This window comes from Atractosteus spatula, chromosome 8 (genome assembly GCF_055471065.1).
Source record: "Atractosteus spatula isolate fAtrSpa1 chromosome 8, fAtrSpa1.hap1, whole genome shotgun sequence".
Taxonomy (NCBI): Eukaryota; Metazoa; Chordata; class Actinopteri; order Semionotiformes; family Lepisosteidae; genus Atractosteus; species Atractosteus spatula.
Window position 1 is genome coordinate 39,591,429 of NC_142713.1, and position 22,839 is coordinate 39,614,267.

The 22,839-nt window shown below is 40.2% G+C and overlaps 1 protein-coding gene across 1 annotated transcript in view; it reads left to right on the plus strand.

Annotated features, from left to right (window-relative positions):
• Positions 1–4,641: 4,641 nt before the first annotated feature.
• The window catches only part of LOC148829609 (lysine-specific demethylase RSBN1L-like), a 52,325-nt gene continuing 34,127 nt past the window's right edge, over positions 4,642–22,839 (plus strand). Inside the window, exons 1-2 of the mRNA XM_088923167.1 lie at positions 4,642–5,169; positions 10,484–10,609. Of these exons, the coding sequence (XP_088779293.1) occupies positions 4,689–5,169; positions 10,484–10,609 (607 nt within the window). The 5' untranslated portion in view covers positions 4,642–4,688. The remainder of the gene's footprint in view (positions 5,170–10,483; positions 10,610–22,839) is intronic.

Below are 22,839 nucleotides of genomic sequence, written 5' to 3' on the forward strand. Positions count from 1 at the left end.
ATAGTACTTGTCCTCCTAAAACACCCAACTGTATAAATGCAAATGTAAAATCCGCCAATTAAATTTGTAGTATATCAATCGTTATAATATACATTCAATATCTGTGCATATAAAAATGTTGATTTTTTTTTAGGATTTATTGAGACAAACACTGAGTTTTCCTTTCACATAGTTTGGTGAAGTGACCATTAATGCGATGGTTTGTATGGGTCATGATCTGTCATCATTATGGTGACGGATGTGTGGTCTCCAGGTGTTAAGCATTTACAAAATAGCATTCTTGCCTTCTCTTCATGTTGGCTAACTTCAAGATGCGTGTGTACCGGTTTCGTTGCAAGGCTGTGTCATAAAGGAATTGAATTCTCAAACCACTGGAGGATAGAATCAGAAGCGCTTGCGGAAAAGTTTTTATGACATTCAAAAAGGGCTGTTTCTGTCAATGTCATGCAGCCTCAATACGGGGTATGTGTTTGTGTGGTAGAGACTGTGACCTCCAAAGTCCAGAATGACTGTAAAAGCCAAAGAGTAGAAGGCAGTGACTTTAAAGAATCTTCAGACTAGATCTCTGTACTACAATATAATGCTTGCAATTTATGATGAGGGGAATCGGGTATTATTTATTACCCATAACAGGGGCCCTCTCAGTTTAAAAAACATTTTTTTTTTAAACTGCAGTTGAAAATGTACAACATATGACTTTGTGGTTTCAGCTTTGGAAGCCTTTTACCATGAATTGTGAGTTACCATGAAGGGAGCAAGTAATCATTATATACTGTACATAGCCATATATATATGAGAAGAAAAAGCTAAAGACGCATTAACAATTTGCACAAGTGATAGCTGTGGCGGATGTTTTGAAGCAATTGTGATTAGCACCAGGTATTGTGCAGAACATTAACTGACATCCCTGTGCTGCCACGTGCATGCACTAGTGAAAGTGTGTCAATAGTATTTCCTGTGACGTTGGTGCCAGCTATATTGTCATCTGGCTTGACAGCACTATGGTGATGGAATTCCCTGCGAGTCTGAGTAGTGAGGTTTAGCTGCTGGGTCACAAGCTGCAATTATAATAATGAGAACATGCCTCTGCCTACTCATTACTAAATCCACCTACACTCTTCAGTCATTCAGTGTGTGTTTCCAGGTTGAACCATACTCCGTTAACATCCTGAAGGTCAGAGTGTGAAAAGGTGAGGAGTTGTCTTGCAAATAGGTGGCAGTGGATGAGTACACCTCTGTTCTTTTCTCTTGACATCACAGCTGAAATCCCTTGAAATATGAACCCCTGCTTTCCAAGGGTGGTTTTGAATTTGAGTATGCTGGAACAGTACAGTATATGTAAAACACACTTCCTCTGTTATTTTTAAACTGAGGTTGTCTTTCATTCAACACATGACTGAAACACATTCAAATAATAGTGAACATTGAAACTGAAACCACTGCTCAGGTGATCAATCACAATTTCAATCACAGCCACGCATGGGATTCTTCACATAACACTTAGCTGATTTGTTTCTGACTTCTGTTTAACTGAAACCAACTACCCAAATAGTGTTGCTTCTATTTGACCTAAGGTTTAAAATATTTTTTAATCTTTGATGTCATATTTTTTTATTATTTTTACAAATGGATTGTGTCCCTTTTGAGGAAGGGCTCAGTTGAGTTTTCACCTGCAGCGTAAAATCATTGTTTTTCAATTTGATTGATTTTGTGGTCATCAATGAAACTTTCACCGACTTGGAATCTGAATTATATTTATTTTAATCCTCAGAATTTCTTCATTACTTCATTTTAAGTTTGTGATCATTTTACAAAAAGTGGTGCTATGTCTTCAGGTTACCAGATTCTGTCAACAGTTTATTCAACTAAGGGCTGGTGGAGCTCTGTGTAGTGTGTAAAGATTGAAAAGGGGAAACTCAAAAAGATTAGAAACTGCTGGTCATGTACATTTGGAAGAGCAGTAGTGCTCATTAAGATTTCTGACGGCAATCCACTAATTACATAACCCAGATTTGAACACTCATCCCTTGATTAACCATTTCTCAGTCCAAATCCAGGCATCATCATCATTAGCAGAAGTACTAGCAGCAGCAGCTAAACAGCTGGCCTTTTTCAGGACTACTTCCAATATACATGTATCGCCAGCAGCCATATCACCCTGCAACTCACAACTGGCAGCCCACTGAAGCCAAGAGCCTGGTCAGTACCTGGATGGGAGACCTCCTGGGAAAAGCTAAGGTTGCTGCTGGAAGAGGTGTTAGTGAGGCCAGCAGGGGGCACTCACCCTACGGTCCATGTGGGTCCTAATGCCCCCGTATAGTGACGGGGACACTATACTGTAAACAGGTGCCATCCTTCGGATGAGACGTAAAACCGAGGTCCTGACTCTCTGTGGTCATTAAAAATCCCAGGGCGTTTCTTGAAAAGAGTAGGGGTGTAACCCCGGCGCCCTGGACAAATTTCCCATTGGCCCTTCCCAATCAGGAGGAGCCCTTACCTCCTAATAATTCCCCTCTATGAATTGGCTTCATCACTCTGCTCTCCTCCCCACTGATAGCTGACATGTGGTGAGCGTTCTGGTGCACTATGGCTGCCGTCGCATCATCCAGGTGAACGACTACCTGAACGACTGACCAACAACAGTGACCAAATGTCTGAAGACAACGGAGATTATGCAGAGCATAAATGAATAAGCTTCAAGAATGTAAAGTTGAAATCATAAACTGCTGGTTTTACATATAAAATCACACAAATGCTGAATACAGAAAAGGAACTTTGTTTGAAAATTCAATAGATAAATGCGCACACCAGTCGCATTCAGCAACAGTAGCTCTCGAAACTTCACAGCTGTAGAATATTACAGCACAATGTAAAGAATATAGATGAAGGCAGCCAGAACTCTCTGAGCTACAACAGAAAATCTCTTCCAGAAATTCAAGAACCAAGCCAATTTGTTTTCGCTCTGAACAACAGCAAAAAAGAGCTGTCCGGGTCTTTTTGTCAACTTGCACTCAACTAATTCTCAATTTGATTTCAGTGACCCTGTGATTGACATTGCCTTTCATCCGTGTCGTCTTCTGAGTCTTTCCAAAGCATTCTAAGAACAATAAACTTGCTGTTGAACAGCAGATCGTGTTGGCAAAGCGCCACTGGGCATGAGAGAAGCCAGTTAGAGAGGAGAGTCTGTTTGCCCTCCAGGCAGCAAGCTGTAGATTATTGTGATAAAACCGTGTGTTTCAGAGGTTCTCAATAAGTTTAAAGGCACAAAAGGGCTGGCAGTGGTTCCTCGGGTCTTGCCACACGGTGGGATTAGCGAGGAAAGTGAGAGCTAACAGACATGCAGTGATAACAGGGCACCCTGTCGAGATCCCCGCACAGTGGTGCCCTCTATTAACAGACAATTGGGGCCAGTGGCAAAAGGGGCATGAGGGATGTCTTCTGGCCGGAGCCAGTTGTCAAGACCCCAGCACCACCAGGGACAATGGCTTTGGCCTCCACCCCTTGCGCCATTTTGCATAGATAATGACCGATACAGCTCCTCCAAGACCCAAAGACTCAGTGTCCCCCCGAGTTCCTTCCTGACTGCATCATGACTACCGTACATTCTAATGGCAGCTTGGAGACCGTTTATCAGTCCCTACCTCTCTAGAGTTTGAATGGGTAGCACTGCTCCTACTTGAAAACTAAAATGACAAGTACTAGTACTACAGCTAATGTCTTTCTTTCTTCCTTTTGTACAGTACCTAACTTCTGTGAACTAAACCGTGAGAAGCTTTCAAAAGCTGAACACTGCAGTATTGTTGCCAGGGCTGAAATCAAACCTTTCACATAAATCAGAAAACTTGTGTTACTGTTGACTCTGTATTATCATTTGAAATGCATTTTGGTACTATTTCCATAAGACTGCTTTGTGAAGACCCTTGCTTAGCCTATCCAAAGCCTATAGAGGCTCTGTGATTGTCCACACTTTCAAAACTATCTTGAAGTCCCATCTGTCCACGGAACTGAATGAATAACATAGTTTTACTCAGCGTCACTTATACAATTTGCTTTTGTTTTATTAATATTTTACTTCTGTTGTGTCTTGTATGTGTATTGTATTGTACTTGTACTTTAAGTTACTCAGATAAAACCGTATTAATATATTATTAATTGCGATGTTTTGAAAATTGCTACAATTTTGGCTCATTTAAATAAAGCAGGCGCTGTATTCAATACATGTAATTTAAAAAGCGCTCTTTATTTTTATAAGCTTATTATTCTTGTTTTGCGTTGGACGCATTCCACATACAGTGACATAACAGGTCTGTTAGGGTACCCAGGACAGTTCAGCACAGATTCCTGGCTGCTGCAGCGCAGCACAATATCCAAGATTTCGAAGTGACATAATACGCGGAAGAGCCGGCTAGATACGAGCATTTACAGCTCTTGCCGTGAAACATCCACTGTGTGGCGTCAAGTCTCCTTCAGCCCGGGTCGTTTTATTTCGCAACCTTTCCCGCGTTTTCTGCAGGCTCTCCCCCCCGCCCGCTCGCCCCTCCCACGAGTCGGCCCCCGGCTGTCCATCACGCGCCGGCCCCACCCCCGAGCCGCTCTGCCCGTCACAGGCCGCGAGGCCCCGCCCCTTCTCTGCCTCTCGCACAAACAGCAGCAGCGGACGGGGAGAGTAAATAGAGAAAAGCCCCAAGATGGCGGAGTCAGTGAGCTTCATTCACTTCGCCGCGTCTGATAAAAACCCGCTCCCCAAACCCAAGGAAGCTAAAGCAGCGCCGGACAGCCGGCTCCCGTCCTCCCGGGACCACAACCCCCCGCCGCCCAAGAAAGTCCGAAACGAGGAGAAAAGCCTTAAACCCAAGAAACTCAACGGGGAAGGCGGAGGAGGGGGAGGAGGCGGCGCAGGGGAGAAACGGCACCAGAAGCAGAGTTATGGCAGCCCGACAACATGGAGCTTCAGTCCCGTCAAGACGAGCAGCCCCCCAGCGCCGATCCAGGGACCATTACACAAGGTGTTCCCCGCAGGCGCCTTCATCGCCGCCGCCAGCAAGCCGAAAAAACCCCGGGAGAAACGGGAGAAGGAGAAGAAGAAACACAAGCCAGCTCCGGAAAATAACAGCCTCGCCAGTGCTGCGATGAAGAAGGAAAACGGGGAGGTGAAGTTGGTGCAGAAAGGTGGGGGAGTTCGCAGCTGACATTTCCCTAAGTTTGGACTTGGCCATCACTTCGCCCGACGGGGCTGCGGGCTCTCCGGTCGCGTGGCTGCGGGGGTCTGGCGGCGCGCGGGGCGCAGCGCAGCTCTCGCGACTTCGCTGCTCTGTCGCCGAGCCCGGGAGAGGCGCGTGTCCCGGCGCGCGGGGGGGAGTCCGGGGGCACGGGTGCGAGTACCGCAGGCTGGGGCCGTCCGACTTGTTTACATCGCCGTTACGACGTAGGGGGGGGGGGTCTGCCGCCAGGCCGACGAGGAAACGGAAAGGTTCTGGTGGTTTCCTCTCACTCGCACGTTGGTGGCTCATCCCCTTGTTTTGCCAGCTCAAGCGAACGCCAGTTGTCACGACCGCTGGGAAGTCGCACTTCGTGTCCGTCGGAATTGTATATGGTTGAGCGCCCGATGTACACTGCGGTGGGGGGGTTGAGTTGGGCTGCTTCTTCGCGCTAGGCTGTGGGGACGCACTTGCCCTGAGCCCGGGTTCGGAGCGCTCCGGCCGTGTGAGGGAATGCTCGGCCAGTCCCTCGCCTCCGGTCGGTCGGGGAAGTGTTAGCTGTTGTACAAAGATGGGAGTCGTGCTGTAGCCGTCACATGCACTACGCCACACTTCTCTCCTCCTTTCGGTGCGATACGGTCTGTAAACAGACGTGTTCGGCAGAATGAAGCTGCCAAAACTGTAACTCGACAAGGAGCTTAATATCGCTGCTGAAGATGTGTTTCCACAAGCCGCTTTCAGTCGTGAAGAGAGGAAACTGGAATTGAATATAGGAGCGAACGCTGTGGATTCATTCCATGTGTGTGTCGTTGTGCGTACATACGAAATGCTGACCTTCTAATTTTATAAGTGTTAATCACCCGCCATTAAGTCATTTTTTTTTCTCTCGCCACGCCCCCAAAATAATGCCGAAGCAACATGGCTTTCTAATTGCGCACTGTAATAATGCAGCTAGGCTCGGGCCGCTCCAAATTGCGTTTGAACTTTTCCTCTGCTCCGACTGCTTTAGGAAGCCCACGAGGAATTCTGTTGATTTCATTAAACGTAAGTTCCCTTAATGAGCAGCATGGGAAGGGGGAAGAAAAAAAAAATCAGAAAACGCAGCAGGGACTTGTTGATTCACACGGTATCGAGCTGGGTCTCGGGTGAGACGCCTCCTTGAGACCGAGGTCCGCCGGTGTCCGCTGACCTCGGGCCGTGTCAGGAGACGCGGTGACAGGCGCGGTGATGTCATCGGTCTTCCACCGCTGTCGTGGTGACGCGCCCGAGTCCCCCGCGCGGCTTCTCCGGGAGGGGAAAAAACCTGCAGTCTCGTGGACAAGTCCCGGCTCTTCAGGATTCGGTCGTGCTGAAACGCGAAGTATATTCACAAAGTAATTGAGAAACATTTGCTCAATTGAGAGGGGAGGAAGTACAGTTTTAAGGGACACGTTTCCAGCGCTTGGGCTTGAGGGGTTAGCAGCCGAGTTGTTCTGTTTTATTGTCAATTTAACCCTCACATTTCGAGCTCCTTGAGCTAAAGAATTATTTGGCTAATCCAAACTCAACCAAGATCGAAATGGATACAGATCTTGTAGGGGTACTTTGAAGTGTGTCGTTGTTGTGGTCTTAGTTTGTGAACAGATTCTAGCAATGTGTTCCTCTGTAAAATTTAATTTTGTCAATGCTTCTGACCTATTTTGACGTACAACCAAAATATGTCTTCAGAGTAACACACCAAAGTCAAAATGCAGTCAGGTATCTAAATTTACCTTAGATCTAAGTTTAAACACAGGTCCAGTGTGGCAGTTTCCTGAAAGCCTTTTAATACAATCACGTGTTATTAGTTTTTTCTTTTGTGCATTCAGTCTCACATTTTCCATGCTTACAGAAGTAAGTCGTACTTAATTACACTTAAACATTGAGTTGTGTATTAAACTGTAGAACTCAAATAATCATTGCAAAGTAGTTTCATAATCAATAGAAGCATGCAGAGTCTTTATTCTTTTGATTGCAAATGTTTGCAATGCGAATTTCTAATAATGTTTTAAGTGTGTTAAGTGCTACATCAGTTTACACCCCTGATTCATATAGGAAGGCCCATATTTCTTATTCTGGTTGTTTCCTATGCTGTAAATAGGGCAGAGCTCATTATACACAACAGCAACTTTGGGCGATCGTGTAGTACTGCTCTATTTGTAAAACCTCTAAGCAGAAGTAACAGTCCTACTTTCTGGATGTGGTCACATTACTCAAGATGCTGTCTGAAATCTCTAGTGTTAAGCTGTTCTCCAGCGTGACTTTATTTGATTCTTCTCTGATGCGATATTCCTCTGATGAGGGGTTATTGAAATCTACCGCTTTTCTAAACCAGCATAATTCTTCGCAGCTCTTTTTGCTCCTGAGCACAGCGAGTGTTTCATTTGGATCAGTTTTTGCAGAATAGTTCTGATTTGTATGGAGTGAAAATGATCTTGTTCACCTTGGTCCCTTTTCTGGTGCTGCTGGGAGGTTTTAAGTTCTTGTTTTCATGTGTAATTTGAAAGGATCTTTAAAATCTCCTTCAAATTATTACATTATATAGAATATTTATGGTGTGTTAGTACATGTTCTTTATTTAGGATGGATCCAGTCTAACTGCTGTGTTTGGCCTGAAAGCATAATAATTTGTGTGTGTTTTACACCTCAAATCTCTCCGTAGAGCTCGGAGCTGGGATCTGCTGAGTTGTCTGTTGTTAATGCTTCAGCAGCCTGTGGAGGTGACATCTCGAGTGTCATTTTTTTAGAACTGTGATGTCCGGATCACAGAGGTCAGCCCACATCCCACTGGAGTGCTCTTATAATCCCGGTGTTGGTATCGGTACAGTTCACAGTCCATCTCGGAATGTTACACGACATCAAAATCTCAGCTTTCATTGCGTCATTGGCTCAGTAGCTGGTGCAGCAGGCGTAACAGCCTGGGAGGTGAAGTATAATTAGCTCATTTTGCTACTGTTCTGTCTGATATTTTCTTCTCAAGAAGTTCACATTTCTGAAACAATTTTAAGGAGCCTGACAGCACAATGGCATTCCTAATAGTCGATGTGTGAGCTTTATTTGGTGACGGTCCTGCCCCTGTAGCTGTAATTAGTAAATACACACCTGTCTGATGAATATGAAATGCTTTGCGCTGCTTTAAAAAGCTTCTGGCTTATGGCATATTTGCATAGTTGGCGAACATCCATTGATTCAGTTTTGTTATAAACAGTTGAAGATAAATTCCGTTGTCTTTTAATTGTGACCACACGGTAGAGATGGTCTGATTGTGCTGTGCTGGTCCGTAAATGTAATGGCTACTATGCTACCGTGTCCTTGCTTTGTCACAGTTTAGTGCTTTTGTGAACAGAGAATGTTATTCTGTGCCGTGAGTGACAAAATAATACCACTGAATTATGTAAATAAGAACCTTAACCGGTCACCTGTGCACTAATGCAATTTTATCCACTGGTGAAATGTTTTTCAAACATCAAACAGAAGCAAAGGTTGAATTTTTCCTGGTTATATTGCTAAATACTCCTAGTGAATCTGAAGGTTTAATTATGCCTGGTTATATACCATAATTTATTTTGTCACCATAATTTGTTTTTGCACTTTAAACCTTTTGTTGTTGAAGAAAATGCCTAATAGGTATTTTTTTTTCTTATGGTGACAAACTACAAAATTAAGCAAACGTTTATTATAAAATTGTATTATGGCAAATTATACCTCTTCTAAGGAATGTAAAGTCATTATAATTGCTTGATAAACTTAAAATGTTTTGTTCAGAATTTCCTTCTAATATTGTCCCTCCTTTGCAGCTTATCTATAAAATGTAATCTATATTTTTATAGTTGTCCATTGTATGTTTCTGCCGTAATTTTCTTGCTTTATCAGAAATGGTTCAGTGGTCTTACAGCCAATGGAAACAGACCAGTCAGTTCTCTAAATAAAATAGTCCATTCAGCACTTTAAGCCCAGACTGCTTTGTTTGTTCATACAGTTTTAGAAAATCAAATAAGAATTTTACCAAAGGAGCAGCTTGTAAATACGTTTTGTAATGTGATAACGTGTAGGCAGTACAGTAACAGCTTGTATTATCATGCTCTGCCAATTTTTTTTGCTTGGAGTAAGGACAGTATGAGTACCCTAAGCTGACTGAAGAGAAAAGCACTCTTGCAAAAACCATAACGGGATAAACCTTCTTCGCATAGAGCCTTGTATGTGTTGCAAGCCTCAGAATGGAGGTGGTGTTTTAAGGTCTGGTGTGCTACGATAGGAGCACCATTTAAAAAAAGGCTGGTGTCAAAATAAATCCAGTTAGCTGAACCAGTGTGCTGCATTGAGCAGTGTAGTAATGTTACCAAACCCAGACTGTGAACTGCACTTTGTGCAAAGACAAGTACGGGCTACAGCATGCTGACAAAATCCCTTTGTGTCACGAGGTGCCTGTTCTTAGTGTCTGATTGGTTGTCGTGTCCTTGTGGGTGTCCTAGAATTTAATTTTGACTAATGTGGCTGTCCCGATCTGAGTGGTAGGTGTGTTGTGCCTGCTGCTTAGTATTCGTGTTACAGTCACGCTAAGCAAACTCGGGCATACGCAGTTATCTCATTTTTAAAATCGTGTGCATTCAATGAGTACTGTGCTCTGTCATGAGGGTAAGAGGCAAAGAGATGGTTCAGAGACCGTTGTGGGAAAAAAATCAAGCTAGGAGGAGCAGTTTATAACTATGGAAGGTCCAGAAATTGAGTTGTGGATGGCATTATAAATTGTGTGTTACATGGCTTGTTTCTTAAGTAGCACGGTAATTTAAAATTAGGTTTAAGACATGGGAATTGCACTGTTTGTGCTTCTTTGTCACCCTGAAGCTAACTCTGCGGAGCTGATGGGTGAATGTGAACATAGCATAAGAGAACAGGGAAATATACAAATGCAAACGGCAGTTTTTGCTTAAACCAGTGAAGAAATACACATCTTTGCTTCTGTTTCGAGTTCTGAGCAGAGTGATGCACAACAACAATAAAAATAAAACCCTGCTTATATGTGAAGCTGCCAAAGGTAGCCTAACAAATCACTCACCTCAATATTAGTCCTTAAGGATATCCCAGTTATCTGTTTAAAAAGTACTGAGTAATATTTGTTTAAAAAATGCTTGACACGGTACATTGTGTTTTGTAGAAATTCAGTAGCACACTCAGTCCTCTTACTCTTACCCTGTAATCTAAAACAGTTTGTGATGATTATTTGTGAGTGCAGTTTTACTCATTTTCATCTGTGTTTGCTATAACAGATCACAACAACAAGGAGAAGAAGAAGGAGAAGGAGAAAGAGAAGGAAAAGGAGAAAGAGAAGAAGAAACACAAAGTGATGAATGAAATTAAAAGGGAAAATGGAGAGGTCAGGTTGCTGCAGAAAGGTGAGTTTTTATTTGCTCTGCCAGTGCGTTCAGGCTTTTTAAAACATGCTTGTTGAATTTCACTTTGATATGCTGTACTAAGGTCCAAGATTTATGCTGGGCTGCTTTAGTCCATTTATATAGTGTTATTATATAGTGACCACTCTTCATGTTAGTTTTTTTTGTTTTTTTAATTCTCCATACGAGACAGCAAGCTTCTGGGTAAAATTCCACCTTTTCTTGATCTTACTCTGCCTTAAAGCACAGGTGGTTAGCCAGTGATGTCATTTGAAGACTGTATGCATCGCATTTTTACAGCTTCAAAGTCTGACAGTTTTCCATAAAAACACTTAACGAGCTAGTAATATACACATAGATGTATTTTCAGATGTTTTGTGGATGAAATGTTTTTTTTTTTAAATGAGTACCTTTTAACCAGTTTCTTGAGATCCCAATACTCACCACCACATAGAAATGCTTGCTTTGTTCTTTTTGTGCTGGCCTTTCCTGCAAAAGTTGGCGTAAGTTAATAAAATGTTACAACACAGTTGATTAAACCATAAACCAATGATTCTAAAAAAAGGTGGTTTCATACTTCAGGTTCAGATTTGGTATTTAAAAAACCACCAGAACACAGTACAGGGTGAAGAGGTTGAAATGTTTATTATTTTTTATGCTCTTCTGTATATTGTACCAAGTGGTAGTCATAGAGAAGGAGTGGACAGTGAGACATCTATTTTACTTTGTCAAATATACTCGGAGGTTTTAAAAAACAGCTGAAGAGTATTGGAAACAAATCTGTTGCATTTTAAATACGTCCTGGTATCCTAGGCTGCTGTCAGCCAGTGATTGTTGGCAAGCACTGTTTCATCTGGACCTTGTTTGACAAAAAGAGTCTTGAAAATGTGTGGTCACCTTATAAAGTTTCTGAGAGTGTTGAGGCTCTGTGATAAGTGAATGGAGAGTATTCACACTCGTTTTAAGGCATTGTAAATTAAGGTAGGTTTGGCCATCAGTCTCAGTATCTGTCACATAATTATGTGGACAAGCTACATCATGGGAACAAAATGTAAAATTACCTTTGCTGGTATAATGTAGAAAAAATAAAATTAAAAACCTCTGATTTGCATAGATTTAAAGCTTTTTGTCTAATGTTTCTGAGACCATTAAATCATGAGCTCTATATAAACGTTTAACTCTTCTTTCAGCTGGTATATCTGCTCTTTCACTACTGAATAGTATTCTGATTGTTACACTGGGCATGACTAGAGCACCATATGTAAGAAGGCAGTTAATGATCAATACAATAAGTGTAGTACTTATCTGCAGCCTCCATTTATGTCTAAGATGTTATTTCAGTGTAGAATGAGTGTATTTAGATGAACAGCTTTTGTTTGACTTCTTAAATGTATCTTGGGGCTGGACAGATGGCAACAGGGCATTAATTCTGTCTTCATGATCTCGCCTTGTGTACTTCTGATTTGGAGAATATTCTGTTAATGTTCCCATTCTCCTTCAATATAGCAATTGGAGAGGACCATGCGGGAGACTGTTCGCCTTTTAATTTAGTTCTATCGTTCAGTGGCATTTGAATGATATTAAACATTCTGCACACTTCAGGTTTTTATGGAGCTTTGCTACGAGCTTCACACAACAGCACGAGAATAGAAATTGCAGCCTTTTTATATCTTTGCAGCAAAGAGCAAAGCAGGATTTGTTTCCTCCTGAGGTTTCCTTTGAAGAGTAAAGAAGCCGTGAAAGAGTGTGGTTTATGAACCGCGGTTCTCGTTCTTAGCGCTGTGACTTCTGTTCAGATGCGCGGAGTTGCCATGGCCTCAGAAGGCATGAGAGCATTTTTAATTCTGTGAGACTGACTTTTATCAGTGGCTTGGATTACGTGAACCTTTTCAAAAAGAGCTTTGAATGGAAACGGTTCTAAATTACTGTGTGAGCGCTTCAGTCACGATGCAGCTGAAGACCCTTTCGTCAGGAAGTATCTGGTAGGTTTGATGGCTTTGTTTGCAAAGCGGTTTCCTCAATAATCCTTATTTTAAAGGCTCTGACTTTCACGAAGAATGAGCAGTGTTTTTCATGTGAATTAAAGCTTGAACTTTATCTGGAATGCAGGCTTTATGCAGAGACCTGCAATTGGATGCCACAAGTGAGTGCTGTTGTAGTGCAGTGCTCACAGAAAACACCTCTTTAAAAGCTTTGTAAAATGTGCCTTTTAATGCTTTGGTCCATTACATAAAACTCCATTGTAGTTTATTGATCAGCAACGTTTGGCTGGAAAGGCCTCATGTCATGTCAGCAGGATCTGGTCTCTCGTGAGGTTAAGGTGTGGTGATCGTTATGACTGTGCTCAGAGGATGGAAGGCAAGTTCTGTGGCCAGGAGTTTTCAAGTGATTCAGAACCTTTTGAAGGTTTGCTTTCAATGCAACAGCATCCAGTTCCCATGTTCTCTCTCTTACCTACCCATTGCTGGGAGGGAAAAGCAGTGCAATTGCTATGTGTGTATTTACACGCAGAGTTGTTCCTCCTGCTGCCTCATCGCCACAATCAACGGTCTGTTTTAGGATTTGTCCCACCCACTGGACTCACGTGATGATAATGATGTGTTCCTGTAAAAGCCAGCTTACTTGGTTCACTGCCACTGCCTGGCTGTGTAATTGAATTGTGCCTCAGAAGGGACGGCACAAATATGGTGACATGGAAAGCTTTAAAAACCTACAAAACTAAAAACCTTTTAAGATTTGAATCATATGTGAATGGTAGATCCCTCAGGAATTACTCATCAAGCGCGGTTTCTGTTCCATTCACCAGCAATTCTGAGCAAACTCAAACTCAGTTTAGCACAATGTGTAGTACAACAGGCATCTGGTATTTGAAACCAATTCGCTACTTTAAATATTATCCATTTTGCTTAATTATACTTGTTTGTGATACCCATTTCATGGATTTTGAAAGGCATTCTTTTGATTAGTAGCTAAAATGTAATTTAGCTCATTTAAAACGTACAGTGCCACTATTTAGATGGGCAGCTGTTTGTAGATTCAATGGGTGTTTCCTGTATTTGTAAAATGGCCGAAAACTTAACCTATTGCATCTCTCCTGTTTCATTACATCTTTCAGATGATTTCTGCAATAAGTAATTGGTTGCAGGTACAAGCCTTTAATATTGCTTTTTATAATAGAAAACTGTACAATACTGTGTTTTCTGTCATATTCTTTATTTTTCATATTTATGTTGGTTTGTGTGGTGTATTAGGTGAACCCATGGTATATGTCTGTATAGCAGAGCTTTTTCCCAGTGTCTGTGTTTTTCATTACCTGCGGGCAGTTCAGCTCCTCTGCTGTGAACTTTGGTCACTGAAGTTTTGTGGAGTGATTTATACAGTGTGCTTCATTGTATTATCTTAAAATATGAGTAGATGGCTTCGGTTTCTAAAAACAGGATCATTTTCTGTGGTTTACTTCACTTAAATTGAAGTTCACAAAGTGACCACTAATCTGGGGAAATGTCTTGAAGTTAGAAAAGGTATCCGAGTTTTCTTTTTGTTCCATAAGAATGTTTTTTTTATCAGCTTGGCAGATCCAGAAGCATGAAAGCTAAGATTGTTTTTTTTCTTTTGAAGTCCTTCTCACTTTGGGCTCAACAGGCCCTAGGATTACTGCATGAAGATGTTTACTTATTAATGAAAAATGAGTTAGATCACAATGGGAATTGTAAGGTCAAGGGTGGAGAAACAGTTTCTAGTCAAATCGTTTCAAGTCTAGTTCGAAGAGAGAAATTGCACCACTTCTGTATGAATGGAATTGCTGTTGTAAATCATTGTAATTGGCCCAAATAACAGTGAAGAGCTATGGTTTGCTAACATAACTGTGTGATTGAAAAGATTCACTTTGTTGCTTTAGAATGATAAAAATGGAGGTTCAAACATGTATTACCGGACATGAATTTGTATGTTGTAAAGGTCTAATTGGCTTTCTTATAAAACTGTTTTAGTCTGAAGAGGAATAATTTAGGGTCATGCTACTCAGTTACTGGAACCTTTTTGTTATTAATGGGATTATTGGACTTCCAAGTAGTGGGAGCCTACAGTGATTTTTAGGATAATTTTGACTGCTCATGTTCAAAGGCCAGGGAGCTGAACAACTTCACGCTAGGCACGTATACTTGGACAAAAACAAAAATTTGTGTCCTACATCAAAATGGAGACCTGACCTGAGATTTGAAAAACCCCTTAAGCAAAGCTGTGCCCACAAAATTTGACAGCTGTCAGATTTCATCAACAGCTTTTTAATATTTGTGCTTTAGAAGTTGCTGCGATTATATTTAGCCCCACTATTTGATCATAAACTGTTTTGATAAAAGCAGCCCCATACACACACTGTTCCCATTTAAAAACTGTTTAGCCCTTCAACTCCACATTTTATAGGTCTGATTCTAATACCAGTTGAGGGATTTAAATAGGGTTCTTGGGGAAACTAAGATGGCCATCTGGATTATATTTCTTTTCATCTTTATTTGCTTGTGGTCCATAACATTAACTTTTGCTGTTTAAAAAAAAAACATTTAGCCAAATAACACCAAACATGGTATTATTTTGTTGGCCGTACCATTAACATCTGACAGTGTCGTTCTGCATTACCAAATTGCATGAGAACCACTTTGGTCTCGCAACTTGCAGTGCCTCGGTCTCAGGAGCTGCTTCACTACATATTTTGAAGCGTAGCAGTTTTCTTTACAACCAAAGCTGCTTCAGATGCAAGTCACTGTGATAATATTCCTGCCCACAGTGGGTCACCAGTTGCTTGGCGAAACAATGTCTCCTGCGCAAAACAATCCAGTTCAATCACTGTTCAGATAATTAACAACAAACATTCTAGCGATAAGATCACTTTATTAGCCATATACAAGTTCTTGTATTAGGAATTTGTCTTTTCGCATACCCCAGCTTGCTCTCCATGAGACACACAGACAGGGAGAGAAGCTTGGGGTCAGAGCGCAGGGTCAGCCATTTATACGGTGCCCCTGGAGCAGTTGGGGTTAAGGGCCTTGCTCAGGGACACAATTGAGTAGGATTCCTTTGCTGGCTGTGGGATTCGGACTAGCAACCTTCCAGCCACAGGAACAGATCCTTAGCTACAGAGCCAGCGCATTTCCCCAATGTAGTTAACAGGTGTTAAAATGGGGTTCCTGTATAAACCTGATCACCATTCTGTTTGGAAAATTCAGACTTGTACTGGTTGGGGAGTTTCTGCAGTGATTGACTTTAGACTTCAGACAGACAGTTCATCACACTGCAGAATTCAGAAAGCCTGATGTTTTACACCTGTCACATCTGGTCTTAGGCTGCTTGCCGAATTGCTCTTCAAAATCCTCTTTGTCTGTTAAGTACCAATTTTGAAGTTATTCTATTTCCCTTTAATTTCCTTGCAGTTCACTCACAGTATTAAGTGTGTAGGGACTTGCTTGGAACCTTGAAAACTCTCTATGGTTGTCTAGATGTTAGGATTATTTTCTGAAATCATCTCTGAAACCAATTGAGGTGCTGATCTGAAACTGTTTTTTCTTTGTTGGTTTTAGATTTGTTCAGACCTTATGATTGGTGACAAGGTTGGCCACCCTTTTGAATTTAAGAAAAAAACATACAAATCTGTCCATCTCAGAAGGAGAAGTCATCTTGGTTGATTGAAATAGAATTGATATGTTTACAGCTTTGGGTGACTTGAGAAGTGTCTCTTGGATTTTAGATAAAGTTTGTGACACTGGGAAGAGGAAACACTTCTAGCTTCAAAGCAGAGAGGATGTTTGCTGAGGTCTGTGGGGTCCGGTGAGCAGAAATAAGAGTAAAGTTTATCTTGGTATGCCTAGGCAAGTTGTGGATTATTGATTGCAAAGGAGCAGGACAGAAAGACAAAGTATACCTTCACCTTAAGAGCATGGAAGAAAGGAGGAGAAGGAGGAAACAAGGAGAGGAGAGAGAAGTCCAAGGAGCTGGCACTTGAAGCTTGTGCCAGGCAGCTCCTACTACATGGTCATCCAAACAAAACCTGACTGGAGCTAAGTATTTGAGCCTTGTTAGAGAGAGCATTCTGTGCTCTCTATTCTATGTTTTTAGGGAACTTGGGTTTCCTGGTACATCAGTTAGAAACGTCTTTCCTGATTAGGGTGCATTTTATTGATAGGTACATAGGCTTCCATTTATTTTGTGGCATCCAGGGTGCAGAGAGATTTAACTGCAGGTTACTTTTTATTTAGTTAGGAGGCAGCTCATCTCTTGTGTGGCCTCTGTAGGCATATTAAGTGTTTAGTGCTTAGTAGCAGTCTGGGATTTTCTGGGTGACCAGAATGTTAGGCCTCTGAAATCCCTTGTCCGTAAATACTGTATATATATAATGGAACTTTGTTTTGTTGTGTGTTGTCATTGTTTTAAAATATCTGTCCAGCCCTATGTGTAACAATATAATGTAACTTGGTGTGTTGTATGTTTTGTATCTTGTGTAGTTTATGGTAATACATGTTTGTTTTAACCAAGTGTGCCTGGATTATTACTCCTCTCAACAAAGTTGTGCCAGAGAATAAAGAATTCACATGCCTCTAATTATACCAGCTGCTCTCGTATAGAAATCACTTACAAGTCAGGGCTTATGAATAATTATTTCACTGATTGACTAAACTGCTTGGTCAATTCCTGATTTTCACCAGTTCCGTAACCCCCCATTTGTAACAATGTTAGAAACAAATTTGCTACATTGAGAAACCTGGCTGCAGCATGTCAATCAACTTTCAGGTGTTTAATACATGTGCATATGTTGTGATATCTGCAGTAGTATGTTATATACCCGTGAACTGCAGTAGCCTATTCTGTTCAAATGCAAAATTAGTCCAAATGCAGGTGTTTCACAACTCTGTAATAAACGGTGATAGGGTCATGTGGACAAAAATGAGCTTAAAGATTTATGGAAGGTTTTCAGAAACGTTTTTAGAAACACAACATTACAAAACTAGTGTTTCACATTCTTAAGCATTCACACAATTCCTGGCAACATTGAAGCATAGACTTGATCAGCCTTTAGACAGACTGCTGTGGGAATCTTCTCTTCTTTTGCAGCTGCAGCCAACTGGCAAAGGTTGAATCACTAGGTTGAATGTCGTCTGCTGATGACATTGGCAAGTGTTGGTCTTGCAAATATTTTAGGAAAGGAAAAGACTGGGAGTGGCAAGACCTCAACATGTCCTGGAAGTTGCGCAATGGTTATTGTGACCACCGTGGAGTTTGGTGCTGTCTTGCTGGAGAAGAGACAGATTGGCTTGCCAAAACAGAGAACCCTTGGCTCAAAGACGTTTGTCAGTGTGTCACAGGGAAGTAGGGTTATTCTCACTTTGTACCAGTGGAGTGCCTGTGTAAAAAGAGACTGTTCCCCTACATCACACTGCTACTGCTCCACTAATTGGCTTGCGTAAGACAGTCAGCATGATCACTCGACTCCACACAGTGAAAATTCATCAGTGATTAAAATTCTTCACCATTCTCTTGTTACCTCAGGTAACAGTTTCATCTCTCTAGTGTCCATATTACCTGTGTAAGGCTTTTGAGCCATTGCAATTGCAAATGTATATTACTCAGTCTTCAATTACTCTACGTTGGTAAGTGTTCTTGCATTAATAAAAATGTATTGAATGTCTTGTTACATAGATTTCTTAATTAAATTATTTTGACAGTTTGAGCATTGAATACTTGAGCTCAGTGTTTCATACCAAGGTTTAATAATATTTAAATCAACAAACCTGTCTGCTCATGATTTAGAAATGGTAAACATTGTGCATTGTCAAACATTGATGCAAATCTGTTGCACTTTCCTTGTGCGTCACTGTTTTTGCAGTATTTTTCCATTCTATGCTATCAAACAACAATTATTAGTTTTCATTCTACTTGAAGTTTTTGTAGGATTTTGTAAGTTTCTGGAGATTTTAAAATGCTAAGGAGAGTTCTGAAGAACTTTTTAATGTGTAATTTCTATGTTTACAGCCCTGCCGAGTAAAAGGGCTTATACTGTGGCCACCTGCTCTGATGAGCATTTTGAAAGCGATTATCTTTTTTTGTGCTCTGTATTATTTGCCGTGCTGAAAAATGTGCATATGCAATAATTGAACTTTGATATAGCATGTGGTGGTAGAGTTTACTCTCCACAGATCAGTGCAGAGCTTTTTCTTTCTGTTCAGTCTCCAGAAGAATTAATGCGCTTGACATAATTCAGCCCTATTGGTTTATGTATGACTCCTCTGAACACAGACCAGGAAAAAGGTCAGCTAGAAACGTGAACACTGGATTAAGACTTTGCAGAAGTAAAACATGCAGTAAGCTGTCATGCAGTGTCCATTTTCTATCTGTGACCTTTAAGTGGAGCATGCAGGAAGGACATCTTCCTGTTTTGCATGTACATCAGCTTTTGAGCTTCACATTCTTAGTCTAGAACACTTACCAGCATTCCTGTCTTTGTGACATGGAGAGATGTGGTTTTGCATCGTACTAAATTTATACCTTAATGCAGAAGGTGATTTATGGCTAGCTGCCTGGGGAAGGGAAATTGAAAAAGCAAATCTTTCCTTGTTTTGAAGTTGTGGGCTAGAACATGACAGGGAAAGTGTTAAAGAACTGAAATGTTTCATTTGGGTGAACATCAGACTATGGCACCCACAATGAAATAAGCAAAGAGGAAGGCTGGAGGATATTTATGCCTGACCACAAACGTGATTTTTTTATGATCTGTAGCACATTTCCGAATTGTAGCTTTAACGCTACCCTTGTGGTGTGAGTAAGCAGTCAATTCAGTCTGTGCTGAATTGAAATTTTTCGTCCATCCTTGTTTTACTCTGTTCACAGTTAGATGGGAATACTGCACGCAGATCTAATTTATTTTCCTCAAGGGTGAGAATAGTTAGAAGAATGAAACTCTGGTGTTACATACGGGTGCAGTATTGCCTGGATTTAAGAATTTCATTGATACTGTTCATTCTGTATTGTAATACAGTGATACATTAATTGTTAGTGGAATATTTGGTTTGTTTTTCTGTTTTAATGAACATTTGTGTCTTTATTTGTGTGTTTATGCAGTTGTGTTGTAATACACTTTATGTACCGATGTACACCATTATAACCAAAATAACACACAAACTCTTTAAATGACCCAGCTGGGAAAAAACAGGTAATGTAATTATGTAAATGTTTTGGTTTTCTCTCTCTCACATTTTTGTTCTCAATTTTGTTGCATCTCTTAAATACCAAACCAACACTTGTACTGTTTAAGTGCTGGACAGTTTTTTAATTGTTCTGCAGCTATTCATGTACTTCAACTGCATTATCACTAGTTGCTAATAATATCTCCTTAGTAAAATAGATGAAGTAGTTTTCATTTATGCTAAGTAAAATCTAGCTTCTCTTAGATTGGCCTATGTGCTCATTGTAATCGATAACTTTTGCAAGCCCGTACTGTATCATGCATTACTTGGAGTGATCAGACCTCTTCTCTGTTCATTGGGATTGATCTTCATGCAGAAAATGCATATTTTTAATATTCTTTATCCTTAAGCACTATAATTATAGGATTATAATGAAACTTGGATAATATCCATCTACAAACAAGGACTTTTTTTTCTTGGAGTGTTATTTCAAAATGAAGTCTAGATCCCCATCTCTTAATTAATTCTGTGTTGCTCTCTTGACAACCAGTAGAAAGAAAAGCTGAAAAGGATGTACAGTTTTGCCCTGCAATTATAACAAACTCAAACGGTTGTGGTGGTTATGTGCCCAAACACTGAGCCCTGTGGTACACCGTGCAGAGGGAGAATGCACTTTCAAAGACATTGGCTGTAAAATTTCAGAAGGATTGTGAAAAGATGTTGAGAACTTATCTTAAAACCTATCAAAAGGAATTTTGAGGTTCTGTTCCAAAAATATTGGGGGAAAAAAAAGTTAATTTGCTGTCTACACAAACTTGGCTAAATCCACCAGGCAGACCTGTTTTATCGTAAGCAGGGTCAAAACATCTGTTTTTGTTGACTTGTATCTTAAAAATATTGAACATATCCTTTCTTATTTATTCAAGACACAGCTGATGTTTTAACCTTTGTAATTCTTTCCATAACATACAGAGAAGATATAATTAAAATATATTTTATTCTTTCTATACCAACATCCCACATAATCATGGTTTTGAAGTTGAACTGTATTATTTAGAGAGCTCTAGTAATCCACTGGTACAATTTCTACAATCAATTTTGTCACGGTTGGTTATTTGAAAATAATTATCTTAAAATTCAAGCTACTAAGACAGGTACAGAAATTGTCTTAGCATGGCCCCTAATTTAAACTTGCATCCTATTTAGGAAAATCTGAGGAGTATTTTGTGCTTAATAATCCCTTTAGTGTATATTGAGACTTCTCAAAATATACAACAAAACCTGACTGTTTAGATGTTGCCTTTATTTTAATATTGTGTTTTTAAGTGATTGACTTTAAGCTGGAATGGATACTTTCTTTACCATCTTTCCTTACGTATGCTAATGAACCTTTCACCCGGTTTAAAATGGTATCTGTTGCAGTTTTGTATCTAATAATTGACTGGATAGATTGGCACACCTTGCATATAAAAGACTGCGCTACATCTCAGGCGATGCGTCTTATAACATGTCCTTGCAGCTTATTGTATGTTGGTGAAAAACAAGAAACAACTGAAAACTGAAATAAATGAACATCGGTGCAATTTGAAGAAAGGATCCTAACTGTTATTGCAAGGCATTGAGTGACAGTTGCTTTGCTTCATTTTTTAGATTGAACATTTACTCTGTAGCAGTGGTCATATTGATGTGATGTTCAATAAAGGGAAGTATATTGGGTATATTTTTAAATTTTTAAAATTTATTTTTAAATATTGTTTTCTGGAAGCTTAAGTGAGGAATTGCACAGTATCAAAGTAGGTCTGTCATTTTAGGGATTCTTGTATTATTGAATGTAGGGAGAGTCTAAATGTTCATAATTGTAAATCAGAAATTGGGTTTTTTTTGTCATTGGATTGTAATTAAACTAACCATGTCTGTTCTCTTCTGTTTAATTAAAATTCAAGATGTGATCTTTTATTCGTAGTTCTGTATAGGCAAATCCCAATTGGTGATGTTGAATCCCTTTGAATTAACTTAGAATGAAAATGTATGGATCTCGTTCTATTTACACGTTCCTTATATTGTTACGTGTTAAATAACATGAAATTGGATGAATTGCTCTAGATCCTTCAGACTCTTTGGTTTGTGAATTGTTTTCTTGAGTTTCAACCTGAAATGTACAAATGGATTATGGTCAGGAGGTTGAGATGGCCAGTGGAGAAAGTTTGGTGTGCAGTTAACCATGTCTTTGTCAGTTTCTCTGGAGGCTTTGGATTATTCCTGACATACTGGAATGTCAATGTTTGGCTAAGTTTGTGCTTCTTGGCAGAAGGAACCCAAACCTCTTGTCTTTCGGCCTTTGGTTAAACTTGTGTCCTGTTTCTGACAGGGAGATACTGGTCGCCATAAACTTCTTAATAAAGGACACTCTAGCGGAAGGTGATGGATTTATTGTCTTTTATGTATGACCCATTTTCTGGAGTTTAAATAATTCTGAATGACAAATATCACTGTAGCCTTTGCAGTGCTAGTATGGTTTCAGTATAACATTTTTAGATTTTCTTTTAACAAGACACATTACCTAGTGTGGGTCTCATACTATTATGTGGCATAGTTATTTTGTTTCATTGGAGGTAGGAATACATATGGAACTCAGTGTGTTTTTGGATGAAAACTGAGATTTCTAACAAGAAAAAAAGTGTTTGAAATAGTCATTTGTATTGTATTCTATAAATATTTGTTATATATCTGTATTATATTTACATATCTGTATTCTATAAATATTTTCAGAATTGTAATACCTTGTCAAAGGTAGTTTGAATTAACTATAACAGAGTTTTCCTTTTTGTAATAATGTGTAAGTAAAGGAGGCAATTCTGAAAAAATGGTAATATGACAAAATAGTCACATAAAAATTCAAAAGCATCACGCTCAAAAGGTTCGTGTTTCTGTTCAGATTGCCCATTGTGTGAAAAGATTAAAATGACTGAGTCTTGACCAGGAAACTGTTCTGTGAAATCCACAAATCCTGTCTGCCGTGCTGCATATGCCCATGTTTTGTTTTTTGGTAATGACGAGCTGTGG